Genomic DNA, 17,834 nt, shown 5'->3' with positions numbered 1-17,834 from the left:
TCTCCAGCACGCCTTGGATGTCCTGCCTGCCATGTGTATAGATGCCTGCCGCGGCTCCTTGAAAAAAAGGTGAGTCCTGCCTGCTCAGGAACTACACATGCCAGCATGCCCAGCCATCAGTGCAGCCTATCAGTAAAGCCTATCAGTACCTCTTATCAGTGCAGCCATTGAGTAAATTGGATGGAGAAAAGACATCCTGGAGTTCTTGTGTTGAGAGACTGGGACAGTATTTCAGTGCAAATGCCATCCCAGACGGCAGGTAAATAGCACATATGTCACTCTTATGGATCTCCTTTCCCCTGTAAAACCAGCAACTAAGACATTGGCAGAGCACTTGACACTGTTATGCTCCGTACACACAATCAGAATTTTGGTCAGAAAAGGCTCTGGTGGTTTTCCCGGCGGAATTCCGATGGGATTTCACTCAGGCTGTCTTGCATACACACGGTCACACCAAATTCCGACCGTCAAGAACGCGGTGATGTACAACATGTACGACGGGACTAGAAAAAGGAAGTTCAATAGCCAGTAGCCAATGGCTTCAATCTCGTAGTTGAATCTGAGCATGCATGAGTTTTTGCGTGCCGGAATTCCATACACACGATCAGAATGTCAGATAAAAACGTTTTCCGTCGGAAATATTGAGAAGCTGCTCTCAATCTTTTACTGGCGGAAATTCGGCCAGCAAAATTCCGATGGAGCATACACACGGTCGCATTTTCCGATGAAAAGCTCACATCGGTCTTTTGCTGTCTGAAATTCTGACCGTGTGTACGCGGCATTAGAGGATCACTTCCAGCTTAAACCACAAGAGATTGCAGAAAGATTTTGGTTCTATCAGCAGCAGCCAGGTGAATTGAGGCTTATGTGCTCGCCCTTCGCAGACTAGCCTCTAAGCCCTTGTACACACGGTCGGAGATTCCGACAACCAAATCTGTCAGAGTTATTCCGACGGATTAATTCCGGAAGAGGTCCGGAAGTGATGTTGCATACACACGGTCGGACCAAGTTGTCGGAAAATCCGATTGTACATAACGTGATGACGTTATTTCGTTACGCCGGGACTACGTTCAGGCTAGTAGCCAATAGCTTTGGTCTAGGAATTTGATCTGAGCATGCGTGGCACTTTGTCTGTCAGAGTAGGCTACACATGATCGGAGTATGTCCGTTCGGAGCATTTTGTCGGAAAATTTTACCAGCAAGTTGGAAAAGTTGGTCCGTCGGATATTCCGACGGAAAAAGTCCGATGCAGACCACACACAGTCGGAATATCCGACAAAATGGTCCGATAGGAAAGATTCCGACGGAATCTCCGACCGTGTGTACAAGGGCTTACTGTTCTTTTGGGGAGTACGTACCTATTGCACTGAGAGATAAGTTTGTCATGGGACTGAATAGTGAGTCTAGCCACAAGAGACTGTTAACAGAGAAAGACCTTACTCTTACAAAGGCAATTGAGATAGCTTCAGTGATGGAAATGGCTTTGAAAGATACAGAGGAATTGAACCCCCAGGGCAGAAGGGAAGAGGTAAAACAGGACATTTTCAGAACAGCAGTCAAGCCAACTGCTGCAAACTGGAAATACAGACCCACACAAAACCATAAGTCAGCTTGCTATCGTGGGAATACAGACCATGATCACAAAGTCTGCCAGTTTAAGGCTCAGACCTGTCATAATTGCGATAAGGCAGGCATAGTAAGAAGGTGAGAGATAAACTACCTCTGAACCCCAAGACAAAAGATATATGGTGGGAAGATATACATCATCATCTGAATCAGAGGATGAGGAAATGCTCCACAGATTAGACATACATCACATGCATTCAGCACCCTCTGTAATTACTGTAACAATTGAGGGAAAGAAACTCAAGATGGATGTAGACACAGGGGGCAGCCGTTTCAGTTATCACCCAGAAACAATGGAGACAACTTCAGACCCGAACAGCTGTCCACCCAACACCAATCAAACTGTAGACATACTCAAAGCAGATATTCCACCCACTGGGTTATGCAAAAGTACAGGTATTCTACAAGGGTCAGACAAAGATACTGTCATTATATATCCTAGAACATGGGGGATCCCCTCTCTTTGGGAGAAACTGGATTGCTCACTTTGTTATGCTAGACATCGACATAAACCCCTGTAACACCGTTACAATTTCATTAGGAGATAATGAGGGATGGGTGGTATCCCTGAAGCAGCGGTTCCCAAAGATTTTTGATAACTAGTTGGGGAAAATAAAGCATGACTGCGCGATACTCAATGCTCAGCCTAAGTTCTTCAAAGCTCGGACAGTACCTTTTGCACTACGAGCAGGAGTGGAAGCTGAACCAAGTCAGCTGGAGGAACATACTGTCATCTCAAAGGTAGAGCACAGCGAGTGGGCATCACCAGTTGTACCAGTAAAGAAAGCGAATGGGGACTTATGCATTTTTGGCCATTTCCGCATGGAACTAATCTGTCAACTGGAGATAGACCAGTATCCCTTACCCAGAGTTGATTACATTTTTGCCTCTCTTCCAGGAGGTCAAAAGTTCACAAGGCTTGATCTCGGGCAAGCATATTTACAGTTTGAGGTCCACCCTTCGTCCCGCAAGTTTCTAACCATCAACACCCATTAGGGACTCTATGAATACAATTGGTTGGTGTTTGGTGTAACCTCTGCCCCAGCCATTTGGCAACGAAAAATGGATGAGATTTTGGCGGACATTCCTTTCACACAGTGCCTGCTAGATTATATGCTCATCGCAGGACTGATGGACCAGGAACACAAGAGGAACGTGGAGCTTGTGTTTACGCGACTCAAAGAGCAGGATCTAAAAGTGAACTTAGCGAAATGACAATTCATGGTGCCTAAATTGGAGTTTTTAGGATACGGAGGGTATACACACCACAGAAGCCAAGGTTGATGCTTTAGTCAAAGCTCCAGTCCCAACTAACATCCAGCAGCTGTGATCATATCTTGGCTTGCTGAACTACCACAAATTCCTGCCAGATTTGGCACACATCTTGTTTCCGTTGAACAAGCTTTTGGAGAGACACTCCAGATGGGACTGGTCGGCTACATGCCAATGTGCTTTTGAAGTTTCTAAGCGGAAGCCGTTGGCGTCACGCATGCTCGTGCACTATGACCTCCAGAAGCCTCTCACCTTGGCTTACGATGCCTCACCCTATGGTCTGGGGGCTGTACCAGATGGGTCAGAAAAACCAGTGGCATTCGCCTCCAGGACCTTGACAAACGCAGAAAGCAATTACTCTTACATTGACAAAATGGCTCTTGTGCTGATATGAGCAATTAAGAAGTTTCATCTTTACCTGTATGTTAGTGAATTCACCATACTGATGAACCATAAACCACTCCTCCAGATCTTTAGCCCTGACAAAGGCATCTCTCAGACGACTGCGTTGAGTCTTCAACGCTATGCCCTATTCCTGGGAGCATCCAGCTACAAAATCCAGTATAGCGGTCATGATGCCAATTCTAATGTGGGCGCAATGTTCCGACTGATGGAGACGTCAACTGACTCAAGATTTGTCGTTACACCAGCCTGTCCTTCTTGTCTTCTGGGGAGATAGCAGCCCATACAGCCAAGGATGCTTTCCTGAAAACAATACTCTCCTGGGTATGGTTGGCTGGCAACCGTAACACAGGATTATGAACCCTATTTCCGTAGGTGTATGGAATTAACTGTGGCTGGCAACTGTGTTTTATGGGGAGACCGAATGATCGTTCCACAGACCCTCCGGAGACACATTCTGGACTTGCTACATGCTGGTCATCCCGGGGGCACATGTATGAAACAAAAGGCCCCAGGCTATGTGTGGTGGCCGAACCTAGACTCTGATATCACGACATATATGGATGCTTGTGCTGGATGTGCACAAACTGCAAGAGACCCCCCTGGAGGGTGCGTTCAACCCTGGAATTGGCCCACGGTTCCCTGTTTTTTGCCTACACCTAGACTTTGCCGGCCTGATCAGAGGACATACCTTGATCATAGTTGATGCCCATTCAAAGTGGCCTGAGGTCATTCCCGTTACTCAGCCAATGACTAATGCGAAGATTTCCATACGGTTACATCTTGCTGCTACGTTTTGGATACCCCAGGGAAATCGTCACGGACAACAGTGCACAATTCACAAGTCAGGAGTTCAGGGTTTCCTGACTGCCCACAACATCGAGCACAAGTTGACTTACCACCCGGCTACAAATGGTCAAGCAGAACTGTTTGTACAGACTTTCAAATGCTATTTCAAAGCTACAGTGACTACAAGTAAACAGTCCCTGTCACCCCAGGAGCTGGACTCCTTCCTTTGTGCTTACAGAAATGCACCACTTGCAACCACCGGGAAAACTCCAGCTGAACTCCCTTTGGTTCGGCAGCTATGGACTATGATCCGGCTTCAAACAGTCCAGGAACATGTACTGCAGTCCCAAGACAAGATGGTCAAACGCAACGTGTTCCTCTGGTTCACAGTCCAACAAAAGGTATGGGCCCAAGCTTATGGGGCTTCCAACACTTGTTATCTTCCTGCTATCATTGCAGAGACTTTGAGACCCAAAATTTATAGGGTCTGCCTGGAAGATGGGTCAATTTGCAGACTGTATGCGGATCAATTGTATCCTCGTTCTCAGCTGCCCAAATCCCTGACACCGGCTGAACCACCAGTGTCAGGATGCACTGGGACTTATGATTGTGGGGACTCCGCTTTAACAGAGCCCTCCAACCCTGATCCGGAGGTCTGTTCACCCTCTGAGCTAGTGGATCCCTTCTTGGCCCTGCCAGTGCCCATTCCGGCCAGCCCTGTTTCCTCTGGTCCCGAGTCACTGGGTGCCTGTCCTCAACGACACCGTCGCCCTCCTGACCGGTTTCAGCTGCAAGACCATTTAAGGGCTGCTGAAAGTGACCCGATGTCCTTTTATCCCTGTAGCTGTCCCTGCAAGCCTGGTCTCACATCTGGATGTGAGAGAAGTCCTGTGAATCTCCTGTGTTTGGAGGACTGTTATTGGACCGTTATTAGTTACTGTTTTGTGCTTGTTCTTGTTTTTGTGTTTGTTTGTTTTTTGGGATGGATGGAGGGTGTTATACCTGAAGGGTTCCATGTGTACTGTCACTTTAAGGCTGGCTCTACCCAAGAGTCATGACAAGGGTCAAGGGGTATAGTTGTCAGCTTAAAGCACATATAAGGAAGTACACTAAGATATACCTGTCCTGAGATGCATGTTGGAGTGTACAGTGAGTACTGAAATAAACTGTTGTTCAAGGCCAGAGTCTTGTGTCTCTCATAAATCGGAGAATATAACAGCCCCTGGTGACAGTACTTAAGTAAATAAAAAAATAATAAATAATTAAAAAAGAAACATACACACCATGTACATACTGCACTATACACGTGACATATCTCTGCACATGTTGGAGGACTGAGAAAAAATGTCAGCCTGCCTTCACATTGTGGTGCATTACTGCATACTGTTCATGTTCACATACATTGTGCAGCACCATTCACCAACACACCCAGAAATGCACATGACTCTTTTTTTTTTTGCAACAAACTACAATGTACAGCATGTGCTTTTGTGATGTGCTTCATTGTGGTTGCATAAGCCACTACCATATGGGAATTAAGGTGTCTTTTACAGTGCAACAAAGCACTGCATATGGTGGAATCCCTATTATATATGTCTGAGTTGCAGCGCATCAACGGATGCGTGATAAAGAAACATTGTCATTTTGCCTGTTTAAGCCTCCTGACCTGCTGATACTTGCTTGTACAGCAATCCCCTCGCCATTCCTACCTTTAGCTTAGCCAGTGCAATATACCCACTGCTTTCAAGATTAGGGGAGCACATCATGTTTTCCCATATGACAGTCCTCTGGTATAGTGGACAAACATTATCACATAAGAGAAAGGTGACCTCCTGATTGGACACAGGCACCATCTGATGCTGAGTCTTTTAATGGTGGTTGAAACTAAAAAGCAGCAGGGGTCTCTGAAAAGGTGAATAACAGTAGATTGGGGAGGCCTAAGTATTTCCAACAGTACTGATTAAAAGCACACTGTGTATTGTTTAAATTGTTTCTTTTAGGTAAATATATTTTATACAGTTGTACACTATAAGAAGCTGCTTCTCTTTTTTAACATTCATGTGATGGAATACCTATGTTGATGATTGGATGGGAGAAAGATCTATAAGGGGAGTAGCGTAGATTATTCATAATAAGCTGTTTGACCTTCTTCTTTCAATACGTAATCAAAATATTTTTTGAGTAAGCATACCAGAAAGGGAACACATTTTAGATTGATTCAAATTTCTGAGCACTACAGAAGCACTCTGTGCGGCTCATTTGTTAATTATTTTTCTTTGAGGATTGCCCTTTTTACCTTCTGACTTATGAATATGTTATAAGGCTGTAGTTATTGGTATAACATATCCAACAGAATGCAGATATTGGGAGATTCTGCCACTTGATTTAGGGACAAGGGAGAACAGTGCATCTTTTACTTTTTTTTTTTACCACAACACATAGAAGTCAGCCTTGAGGTTTTTAGCATAAATCTGTAATTTACAGTTTTGCAGAAAAAACACACATTTACACTTTAAATTGTTCCTAACGCTGTAAGTAAAAAATAATAATAATAAAAAAATAAAAAAAGAGTGTGTGTATATGTGTGTATGTGTATATATATATATATATATATATAGAGATATATATATATATATATATATATAGATATAGATATATATAGATATATATATATATATATATATATATATATAGATATATATATATATATATATATATATATATATATATATATATATATATATATATAGATATATATATATATAATATTAAAAATAATATAATAGTGACCTGGTGAAAAATGTGGGACATGGGCTGCTCGTACAGTACAGGAAGTCCTAGACCTTGGGTTATATTCCAGTACCTTCAAGTGATTGGACATTGGCAAAAGCTTTGCTGGGAATTCCCTAGTGCACCCTCATAAAACCTCACCCACTCAGGTTTTGGACATCATCTCCTATGGAGAAATATTTTTTTTAAATTCCTCCTCACTATTTCAACTAACACTTCTATCAAGATCCAACTGCTTATTGCCCCAGGATGTAGCAGCGGTTTCCAGTGGCAGCGGCAGGGCTGGCCTGTAATGTTTGGCTTGGACACTGAACCCTGCATTTGATGCTCATCTTTGCTTGTGTTTCAACAAGTGTGGTTTTCCGCAGAGTGCTATACAGGTCCAGGGCAGTGGTCCATTTTTCTGACACCCATGTCCTGAGGACCTCTTGGGGGTGGGGTGGTAGGGGTATTTGGGTATACCCATGGTGAAGGTTGGTCACCTCCATTAATGTGCAGCGTGGAAGAGGTATGACAGGGTTTCCCTGTATTCTTGTTTATACATGTGGGCTGGTATTCACTTTGTGTCATACGCCCCTGTACATGTTTTGACTACATTAATGGTAGGTAAGGTGAGTAAAACCTTTACGCTTTTTAAATTTGATGGGTGCTTCCCACATAGCATTATTACTTGTGTTGTGTAGTTGCACTGGTCCTTGCAGCTGCCGAGTCTGCCGAGTTTGCAAGAAGCATGTCTGGTGGTCTCCCAGCTACCTGCTGTTCCAGAGAGACAGCCAGGCACAGAACATTGGTCAGCATCTGGGTTACCGAGGCTCCTTTCCTGGGCATGCTAATGCCCTCTCATTCAACATACATTTCATGAGTACCTCAGAGGTGATCTCCTCACTCAGCAATGGTGGAGAAAAGGCATAGAGGAGCTGAGAAAAAAAGATCTAATAGCACTCCTGCTACAGACGGCACAGAGCCAGATAAGCGCTTAGGATGACAGCAGTTCCCCTGCATCGAAGCAAGGTTGTATTTTGACCCTCTCAGGCACACAACAGACAGCCTATCCAGACTTTTGCATGAAAAAAATATGTTTTGTTTAGATTTGTTAATCTAGTTATTTTGTTTAGTTAAATCTGGATGATTTGTTCAATCCGTATTTGGGATTAGTATTCGAATGTATCGATTGTTTTGATTCGAAACGTACGAATTGATAAAGTTAGAATCGACTGAATTGAAAACTTTTGATATTTTTTCGATTTGAATGTGGCAAAGTGAAGAAACAAAAGAAAAAACGTAATCAAATGATTACAATGACTCTTTAAATCACCTTTGGCTTAACAAAATGCATTATTTTGAAATGGGACTCTAATAACACACGCAGTCTTTGATTTCAGAAACATGTTTACAGTTCAGATTTGACTGGAATTCAATGTAAAATTCTATTTGAATTTCAATTCGAATTTCGTTTAGTTATTCGGAGCATTCGGTAAACTTTGTTTATACTGTAATTTGGGTATTCGGATATAACCGAATCTCAGAATAAAAAATTTGTCTGAATACTTATGTCTAAGCCTATCTGATTTACACATTCCACTGCCACTATGTCTGATTTCTTTGGGAAACTCTCTGCCCTTCTAGAACGTTTGGTCTCCAGAACCTAAAAGTGCTCTTCTTCCTCTCTACCACATGAATCTATTCAGGAGTATGACCCTCCAAAACTCCCTGCTGTGTTAGATGAATCATTACACTGTTCCTTTTGAAGATGTTCCCTCAGTTGGATTGGATTTGGTTAATAGGCACTTTGAAAAATTGTAAAAGACAACCTTTGCTTATGCTGGTCCAGCCTTACAACAGGCAATTTCGACTATGTACATTTGTCAAACTGTTGCTTACTGGACTGGACAAATGAATAGAGAAAACAATCCTATTTTTGAGGTCCCTGTTTTGCTGGAACAATTGCAGCTCATGCCTTCAGCACTACTATTTTTCCTAGATTCCCTGGAGCACATATGTCAATCACAAGGTCTGCGGGCCAAAACTGGTCCATCAGGCCTTGTCATGTGGCCCTTGTACTAAGTTTTGCAAAAACTCCATTCCTCTGCCTCCGGCTCTCACCCTCCGCTCCTGCTCCCCACTGTCACTTGTCAATGCCTTCTGTGTTTACAAACAACAGCTTTGCTTTCAGCAGCTTCTGAATATAACAGATCCCTTAAGGTGGGACACGGCAGGGACAGCTCTCCAGAATGTGAGAGCCAGAAGGATCTCCCTGCAAGTGAGAGCTGCCTACACAGGGAGGTATAATAGAGCCGAATACATGGGTAATAAAGAGAGCCACTTACACAGGGCTGTACTAGAGCCGCCTACATAGGGAGTTACTAGAGCTGGGCTAGGTAAAGGAGGGGGGGGGGGGGTTGGTGTTGCAAACCCACTTTTGCCTAAACCCTGCAGCCTGTACACAGTGCACCCTTGAAGTCTGCACTCTGTACATAGCGCACCCCTAAACCCTGCACCCTGCACACATCGCACCCCTAAACCCTGCACTTTGTTATATAGCACACCCTTGGACTCTGCACTCTGTGCATAGGGCACCCCTGGAACCACAATCTGTACATAGAGCACCCCTGAACTCTGCACTCTGTAGCAAACTCCTGAACTTTGTACATAAGGTGTCTTTTTATGCATGCTGTTCGAGGGTGAATGCCTTTGTGGTGAATCCTTTGATAGATTTATTAAGAAAGTGTGTATATATATATATATATATATAATTTTTATTTATTTTTTTGGTTCTGTGTTCTTTGGGGCATTTGGGGTTGTCCTCGGTCCTTTGGGTCACACACATATAAATATATTTTTTGAGGCACTGGATTGACCTGTAATTGGTAAAATACTAGTTTAACAATCTTTTGAGATATAATTGTATTAGATGCACAATATTTGGACTTCGCTTCCACCCTCCTATGGTATAGAGGCGAGTGGGGGCCATCTTAGCCTCACTCGTCTCCATGACCAGCAGTGTGCAGGACCCGATTGCCTCCTCCGCTACCGATGGCTCAGGTAAGCGGTGGAGGGAGCGGGAGGGGGGTGGCACCTCTCCCGCCACTGATAATGGTGATCTCGTGGCGAACCACCATTATGGTAAACAGGACCGCCTCCTGTAAAGAGGGATATCTTGGTTGTGGCAGCAGCTGCTGCTGTTACTGGGATATCCCTCTTTAAAGTACTGAGGTATATGTACAGGAGGCGGTCCTTAAGTGGTTAATAATTATGCAACCAGAATTGGCGTGTGCTGTAAATTGCCTCCTTCGTTGTTCCTGTTAACTCTTGCTGGAGGCTGCTATTTTGCTTAAGTCGAGATCCCCTTTGCAGTAGTTAATCTTTAGGCTGTCAGCAGATCGACCCCTGCAAATTCGGTATAGTGCCCTAAAATCGAGAGCAACTGAGCATGTGCAGACAGGTTGAAACAGTGTATTAGTGGATTTTAAAATGGTATCTGCACTTATTTTTAATGTTTTACATAGCTATACCTGCCAGCCTAAAGTGATCTAGCAGGACTTAATTTTCTAAATAAAGTTCCACTCAATTACCCAAAGCAGGGCTTGACAAATTTGCTTTGAATCTTTAACCAACAAATCGTGCGGTGGAACATTTAACATGTTCCCGAAGGTGAACTTCTCCTTTAACCCTTTCACAGCCAGAGCTGTTTTTTGCACGTTTAAAAAATAATTTTAGGCCTGAACATTATATAAAACCCCCAAGCATTATATCTATGTGATGATTTTCTTTTGGTGACAGGTTCTCTTTCATGAGACATGCATGTCTCCCCTGTGCTCCACTGAAAAGAATACAATGCACATTGCACTGCATTATGTTCTTTCCTGGCCTTGATGGGCAAGGAGAAACTGTCAACGGGGACCTGGAAATTACATTGCAGAGGGGCCACGCGGGGTGTGGGGAGCATGCTGGCGGCAGCCCAGGTGCCAGGTCGAAACTTTTGGTCGCAATTGCGACCTGGCACCTGGGGTTTGTCGGCCCTGACTTAACGGTAGCAGTATATAAAGCCATCTATTACTTCTTCTCCTCTATCCTGTACTATACTCCAAGATATGGAATTTACTGGTAAGTCAAAATTCCCTTTTTTTTGTTGAAAAAAATTACCTGTTGATTGTGTCAAAAATGCAGAAAGGTGCTGTTCACATTTCCTGTGTTATACTATGGAATATTAGGTGTCTTAGGTGTTGTAAAGATATGAGTGTAGGTGGAATTTGAGTGGTTTAGCAAGAGACAACAAGACCAGGCTCAAAAATGCAGTTTTTAGTCCACAACAGGAAAAAGAAATGGTGTTTCGTTCTGACAGATCAATGGATATTTTCTTCACTATTGTAGCGACTGTTTACAACCATCTTTTTGTTTCATATAAAATATATAACTTGAGAAAGTTATTTAGTTTATTCAAGTTATTATCATTGTACAGGTTATTTATGTGAATGTTTCTTATATTTTAGGTTATGAACGACTTCATTGCTTTATCATCTGTGCAACAAGGCCCTCCAGCTGGCATCACAACCGTTTTAAGCTGCTGTCAAACTGTTCTCTCTACTCCTAGCCTTGCTTATGTCTACACAACAAAATATGAATTGATGGTAGACTTATTAACTAAGCTGTGCACATTGGCTTGTCATTATTTGATCAGCCCATCTGAACAATTACAACTCATCACAATCCAAGTCCTTAAAATCCTTCAATTGTCTTTCACCCAGTACCTACAAGTACAGAGACAGCAAAGTAATCCAAATAGGGTATTTACATATGTAATGACACACCTATTTCAGCCATGCTTGCTGTTAAGGAATACCTTGAATGTCCGTGTTTGGAGTAAGGATGATGATAGTCAAGTACGCCACCAACTAATCAAGGACCTCCGCAGTAGCATTGAGACTGTTCTTTGTAGTGCCCTTTTTCAGCCTGAACTTCTGGCTTCATACAAAGAAGAGCTTCTTTCTGAAGGAGACAGGTCAGAAAAGAAAAAGATATCATCCAAAATATTTCTTACACCTGTATCCTCCATCTTAACAAAACTAGAGGATAGCACTTTCTGTAACCCAGACACCTATGTTCCACTATTGGCCAATTCTATTTCTCTTGTGTATAAATTGTTTTTGGAGGCATATTGCAAAGATGGAAAGGAAATCTTCTACTTTCACATGCTTGTCAAGCTCTTTCATTGCCTTAAATCAACTATTCCATTTAGGCAGGAAGATAACGCAACATCTTCGGGTTACTCTACAGGTCTTCTTGCATTAGAACAGCTACTGAGCCTAGCTCTCGATCATGACATCTACAATGTTGCTGAAGACCACATAAGGTATAAAGATATTCAGTACCAGTTCTATCGTAAGCTAGCAGAAATGTTGATATGCAACCCCTGCACTTCCTCACAATCTTGGTTTCGATGCTTAAAAAATTTAATCTTGTTAAATCACATGATTGTTGAACCTGATCTTGATGACCTATTATCATGTGCATGGATTGATGCAGACCTTTCCGATTTGCGCATTAGGAAAGCACAGGAAGCTTTACTTTTAAGCCTTTTCCAGACCTATACTAAGCTTCGGCAGTTTCCAAAACTGTTTCAGGAAGTTGTGATATTGATATGCCGTCCTGCAGCTGATGAGTTAAGACAGCCAATTCTTACTTCTAGTCTGAGTGAGAAACTTTCAGATTTTCTTATTCAGCTTCCACCTAATCAGATTTTGGATGTGTGGGCCATTATTTTGGAAAAGTGTGATTGCGATATCCTTCCAGATATTAAAGATGACCCAGATGTTTGTTTGAAAATGGTCTCTCTCAGCTCTCTTTTGCATTGCTTGTTGTTTAACATGAAGAGTTTGGACAATTATACTCCAACGCCTGTTCTAGCAAGGTTCAATGATCTCATGAAACAAATGATGGCTAAGCTAATATTACCTTCTCTAACTCTTGTTCAGCAGGGTAGTGTAAACACTGCATCTTTGGCCTGGCTTCCTAAACTCTGCGATGCTGTACTTTTGCTTCTCTGTACATGGATAGAAGTAAATACTGTGACTAAACTGAATTGCAATAAATATGTTTCACAGATAAGAGAACTGCCCCTTCCTTTGGAATCGTCTATTGAAGGGTGGGATTTTTCATTGTTTTGTGGAGATAAAGATTGTTGGAGCAAAGTCTATAAACATTGCACTCAATTAAATCCAGTCAGCATGTTTTATCTGGAGCTGCTTTCTATTCAGAAAATGAAACATATTCTAATGCATTATGCCTCCCCAACTGAATCCATACAACTTACTCTTCAGAATGCTGCATTACTAATTATTCATCCTGTCAGTGATCTTAAGGTGCCAAAACATCACGAACCTTGGAGTGGAAATGTTAACTTAGTTGATTCAAATTCTTTCCATGTGGCTCACTGGCATCTCATTGCATCACATCTTCTAATTATCCTTAAATACATTCCATTGCCAAATATCTACAACATAGCAGACTTTCTTCTGGAAACAATGCCAGCTACACAGTACACAAAAGATCAGACTGATAAAGAAAGTTCAGTTTCGTTTGAGGATATTTCATTGGCTTTACTGAAAAGTGATCACTTTTCCGAGCTACCTCTATTGCAGTGTGCATTTATAACCAGCATTATTAACAAATGTGCCATTGCTTTAAAAGAGAAAAATGTTTTAAATAGTATTTGTGATCTTCTCTCTGCTAAAGACTTGCATTGGCATGAAGATTTTCTTTCATCCTACAGTAAAGGAACCAAAATATCTGCCAGTGATATGGTGGATGGATTCAATTCTAAAGTTTCTGCATGTATAACAAATTTAGAGGCTGTTGTACAGTGTATATTATCATTGGCAAATGAAACTAAATGTGTTGAATTATGCGATTCTGAGCTAAAACATATAATCAATATTATAGAATTTATTTCTGCATTAAAACCTGACAGCCTGACACCCTCAGACCAGTGTCGCTGCTTTTTCCTGCTGTTGTCTATAGCAAGGACAACGTCCCTTAGGAGTCTCCAACTTGCAGGTGTTTGTTATAGACTTATGATATCTCTTTTAAATGGTAAACATGCCAAAGCATTATTTAAACTGCTCTTTGCTAGTGACATTCTAAAAACGGTTATGATATGCTTTCAGCCAAATAAATTGGAGTTTGCTGATGACATGGAGAACAAGCAGTACTGGCCGGAATTTGTTTCCACTATACAGTCTTTTTTTGACACATTGCTTGCTTTGGTCTTAGAGCGGAAGCAGAGCTGTCTCCTGAACTTAGAGAAATTTGCAGAATTCGTGTTTGAATTTGTTCCAAAAACCAAAAGCAAAGACTGGAACTCTTGTATAGGTCAGTTGCTTATTTCTGTTCTCAGTGGCTTATGCAGAGTTTTAACAACTTGCATCCAAGAGCACATTGTTGATAAAAAGAAGACTGAAAACGTTTGTGCTTTGCTGCAGAAGTCTGTTGTTACTATGAATATGGTTGTTCAGCAATGCCTGAAGATCAGTGCCCCAGCTCACATTTTACCTTCATTCCTTGTATCCTGCACAACCACTCTTCTTGAAGCAGAGCTCAGTTGCCAAGATAAAATCAAAATTCAGAACATTGAGGTTTACAGATGTTTTTGCTTACAAATTCTGAGAGAACTTCCATATGCTGAAAAACAAACTCTGTTTCTGAAAGCCGCCCTTCGTTATTTGGCATTTGGAATTACAGTAGAAGAAATCTACACTGTCAAGCAAATGCTAGTCACCTCTATATTTAATTCCGTCCAAAAAATGCTTTCTAGTAAGTATTAATTTTCAGTTTTTTTTAATTATGTATAAAATAAGATTTGTTTGTCTATTTTTTTTTTTATACAGTTAACCTAAAGCTCCTCAGGCAAGGCTTTTTAAAGAAAGCCATGGACAACAAAATGTCTTGTGTGTGCTTGCTTGCTTTCCTGCAAAGGTATCCATAGGCATAAGATAATTGGCTTGACATTGGCTGATTGATATTGCTTCTCCAAGATGAGGCTAGTGTCTTGGGAATGTGCTGCACATGCATACTTGGCCACTGCATCTTTCTATGTTTTGTGCTATAATCTACCTAAAAAATCAAACCCGTATCTCCTGTCCATGGCTATCTGTAGAAGAGGTTTGTGAGAACTCTTCAAACTCAAATATTTTAAAGCATTTTTTACTCTTAACACATCTTATTCCTGTATTTGTATGAGAAATTATCCTGTTCTCTTTGTATTGTTTCCTTTGTATGAAATACCTGGTGTTCCTGTAAGTCCTTCTGTTTTCCCATTAATCTGATCACACTAAGCATGTGAGCACACCATGGTCAGTTCTTTAGCTGTGCTTAGAATTCAGTGTGCTCTTCTCTAAGACTTGTCCAGACACGCCCCTACTGCACAGTCATTCACTGGAAAGTTCAGTGTGATGTTGCTGCTGCTTCCCCTCCCCCCAGCTCTTATACAGCTGAAAACAGAGGCAATGCAATAATTTATATTTAAAAAAAAAAAGTATTTATAATGTGTGTTTTTTTTAAATAGCTGTACAAAAATATTTTGCCTTTCATTTCTATTTTAGAGCTGGTTCACACTGAGGCAGCGCGACTTGCAGCGAGACTTCAAGGCGACCTGCACACGACAGCAGCGGTGAATTGCAAAATGACTTCTATATAGAAGTCAATGCAAGTTGCCCCTAAAGTAATACAGGAACCTTTTTCTAAGAGGAAGCGTCTTGAGTAACTCCTATTAGAACGGTTCCATTGTACAGAACGGAACGCGACTTGTCAGGCGGCTAAGCCTGACAAGTCATCCCAGTGTGAACCGGCTCTTAAACTGAATAGTTGTTTTACAAGGTGATCATTTGCAATTACTTTAACTAGGGTCAGGTAAGATAACTTCCAGTATTTATGCATTCCTTCTTTTTGAGGAAAATGTAATATCCGTGGGATCATCTTGACATCTGTGTTAAATCAGGAATAGCAAAACTTGTAACTGTAAAGAGAAGAAAAAAGTGGGTGGAAACACCTAGTGCATTACCAAAAGCTTTTATTGAACTAAAACACAAATGCCAATTGGATATTCACAAAAGTGATAAGATACAAGCAGTTTATATGCACCAAACAGAAATCAATGGTAATGGAGCGCTGCCTAATACACACACACTATATAATTTATTACACACACACACTCATAGGTACAAGGAGTACAATATTAACCCACCTCCCACACTTAAGGTGGGCAGCACCATAGCAACACATGGGGTTAAAGGTTACCATAATAAATATAGCAACCACGGATAGCCTAACATCACAATCACTTTCCAAATCAATATATCTAATTTGATCAAGTAAATACATGCATATTTCCCACAGAGTAAAAATGCAAAGGTACCATGCTTCCAAAGGAGCAAATATGTACATAAACCTGTAGAGATATGGCAGCTCCGAGGCACTGGAATGCACCCCCCAGTCAGCTGGAACCACCATAGGACCCGAAGTGTGTCACGTGTAAACTTAGAAACCGTCTTGTCTCATGTGGGAATATGGCGGCTACAAGCCATTGGAGTGTATACTGGAAAACCCACCCAGTCACCTGAAACCATCGGTGGACCAAAAGTGCACAGCTAACATCGACCAGGGCAATGGTTAAGAGCCGCCATATCTCCACAGGTTTATGCACTTCTTTAGCCACTTTCAGACCAGACCATTTTGCTGGCTTAAGACCAGACCACTTTTTGCGATTCGGCACTGCGTCGCTTTAACTGACAATTTCGCAGTTGTGCAACGTGGCTCCCACACAACATTGACATCCTTTTTTTCCCACAAATAGAGCTTTCTTTTGGTGGTATTTGATCACCCCTGCGGTTTTTATTTTTTGCGCTATAAACAAAAACGAGCGACAATTTTGAAAAAAACTTATTTTTTACTTTTTGCTATAATAAATATCCTCCAAAAATATATAAAAAATATTTTTTTTCCCTCAGTTTAGGTCGATACGTATTCTTCTACATATTTTTGGTAAAAAAAAAAAAAATGCAATAAGCGATTGTTTGGTTTGCGCAACATTTATAGCGTTTACAACATAGGGGATAGTTTTATGGCATTTTTATCAATAATTTTTTTTTTTTTTACTAGTAATGGCGATTAACGATTTTTATTGTGACTGTGACATTATTGTGAGGTCACCTCGAGGCGAGGTGACAGATGCACACTGTAGGGATCAGGAGTGCACCGCAAGGTTGTGGACCCTACGGATGACTGCTGCGGACGGGAGACAGATCCCACCAGGGTTAGAACGTAAGATTCCCTGAGGCGCGGAGTCTAAGAGCCAGCAGTTGTTCACCAGCGCCTCTAGTGGTGAGGATGGACTTGGCTGCAACTGGCTCCAGGTCGCGACCCCCAGGGTCCCCCAGCTCACACCCACAGTAGGCAACAGGAGGATAGGAATGGTGAGGGACAAAGCCAAGGTCGGGCCACAAGCAGACAGGAATAGTCAGGGACACGCCAAAAGGTCAGGATCACAGGCAAACAGGGATAGTGAAGGACACGCCAAAGTCGGTAATGGAACAACAGCAGAGCACATGGCAGGTAACAGGAAGCTAACACACAAAGGAATACACAATGGTTGATCAGCCGGGGTTGGCCTGCAGTGCACAGGTTAATATAGAGTGGAGTCATGCCAGAGGATGGATTACAAAAGCAGTCAGGTGAGGGTCGGCTGGTCTCTAGAGATGAACACATGGAAACAGGTAAGCAGACCAACTCTATTGCATAACCATGACAATTATGGCGGACACATTGGGCATTTTTGGGACCATTGTCATTTATACAGCAATCAGTGCTATACAAATGCACGGATTCCTGTGTAAATGACACTGGCAGTGCAGGGGTTAACCAGGGGGTGGCAGTGTAGGGGTTAAGTGTGTCCTAGGGGCGTG

At 42.0% G+C, this 17,834-nt stretch overlaps 1 protein-coding gene across 1 annotated transcript in view; it reads left to right on the top strand.

The window, feature by feature from the left end:
- URB2 (URB2 ribosome biogenesis homolog) overlaps window positions 1–17,834 on the top strand; it is a 191,995-nt gene that overhangs the window by 88,595 nt on the left and 85,566 nt on the right. The window contains exon 4 of the mRNA XM_077486575.1: window positions 11,370–14,688. Coding sequence (XP_077342701.1) covers window positions 11,370–14,688 — 3,319 coding nt within the window. The remainder of the gene's footprint in view (window positions 1–11,369; window positions 14,689–17,834) is intronic.

This window comes from Lithobates pipiens, unplaced genomic scaffold (genome assembly GCF_037356315.1).
Source record: "Lithobates pipiens isolate NorthernLeopardFrog02 unplaced genomic scaffold, aLitPip1_a1.2 Scaffold_18, whole genome shotgun sequence".
In the NCBI taxonomy this organism is placed as follows: Eukaryota; Metazoa; Chordata; class Amphibia; order Anura; family Ranidae; genus Lithobates; species Lithobates pipiens.
The sequence above is the reverse complement of the archived record's forward strand: the minus strand, read 5'-3'. Positions and strand labels throughout refer to the sequence as shown.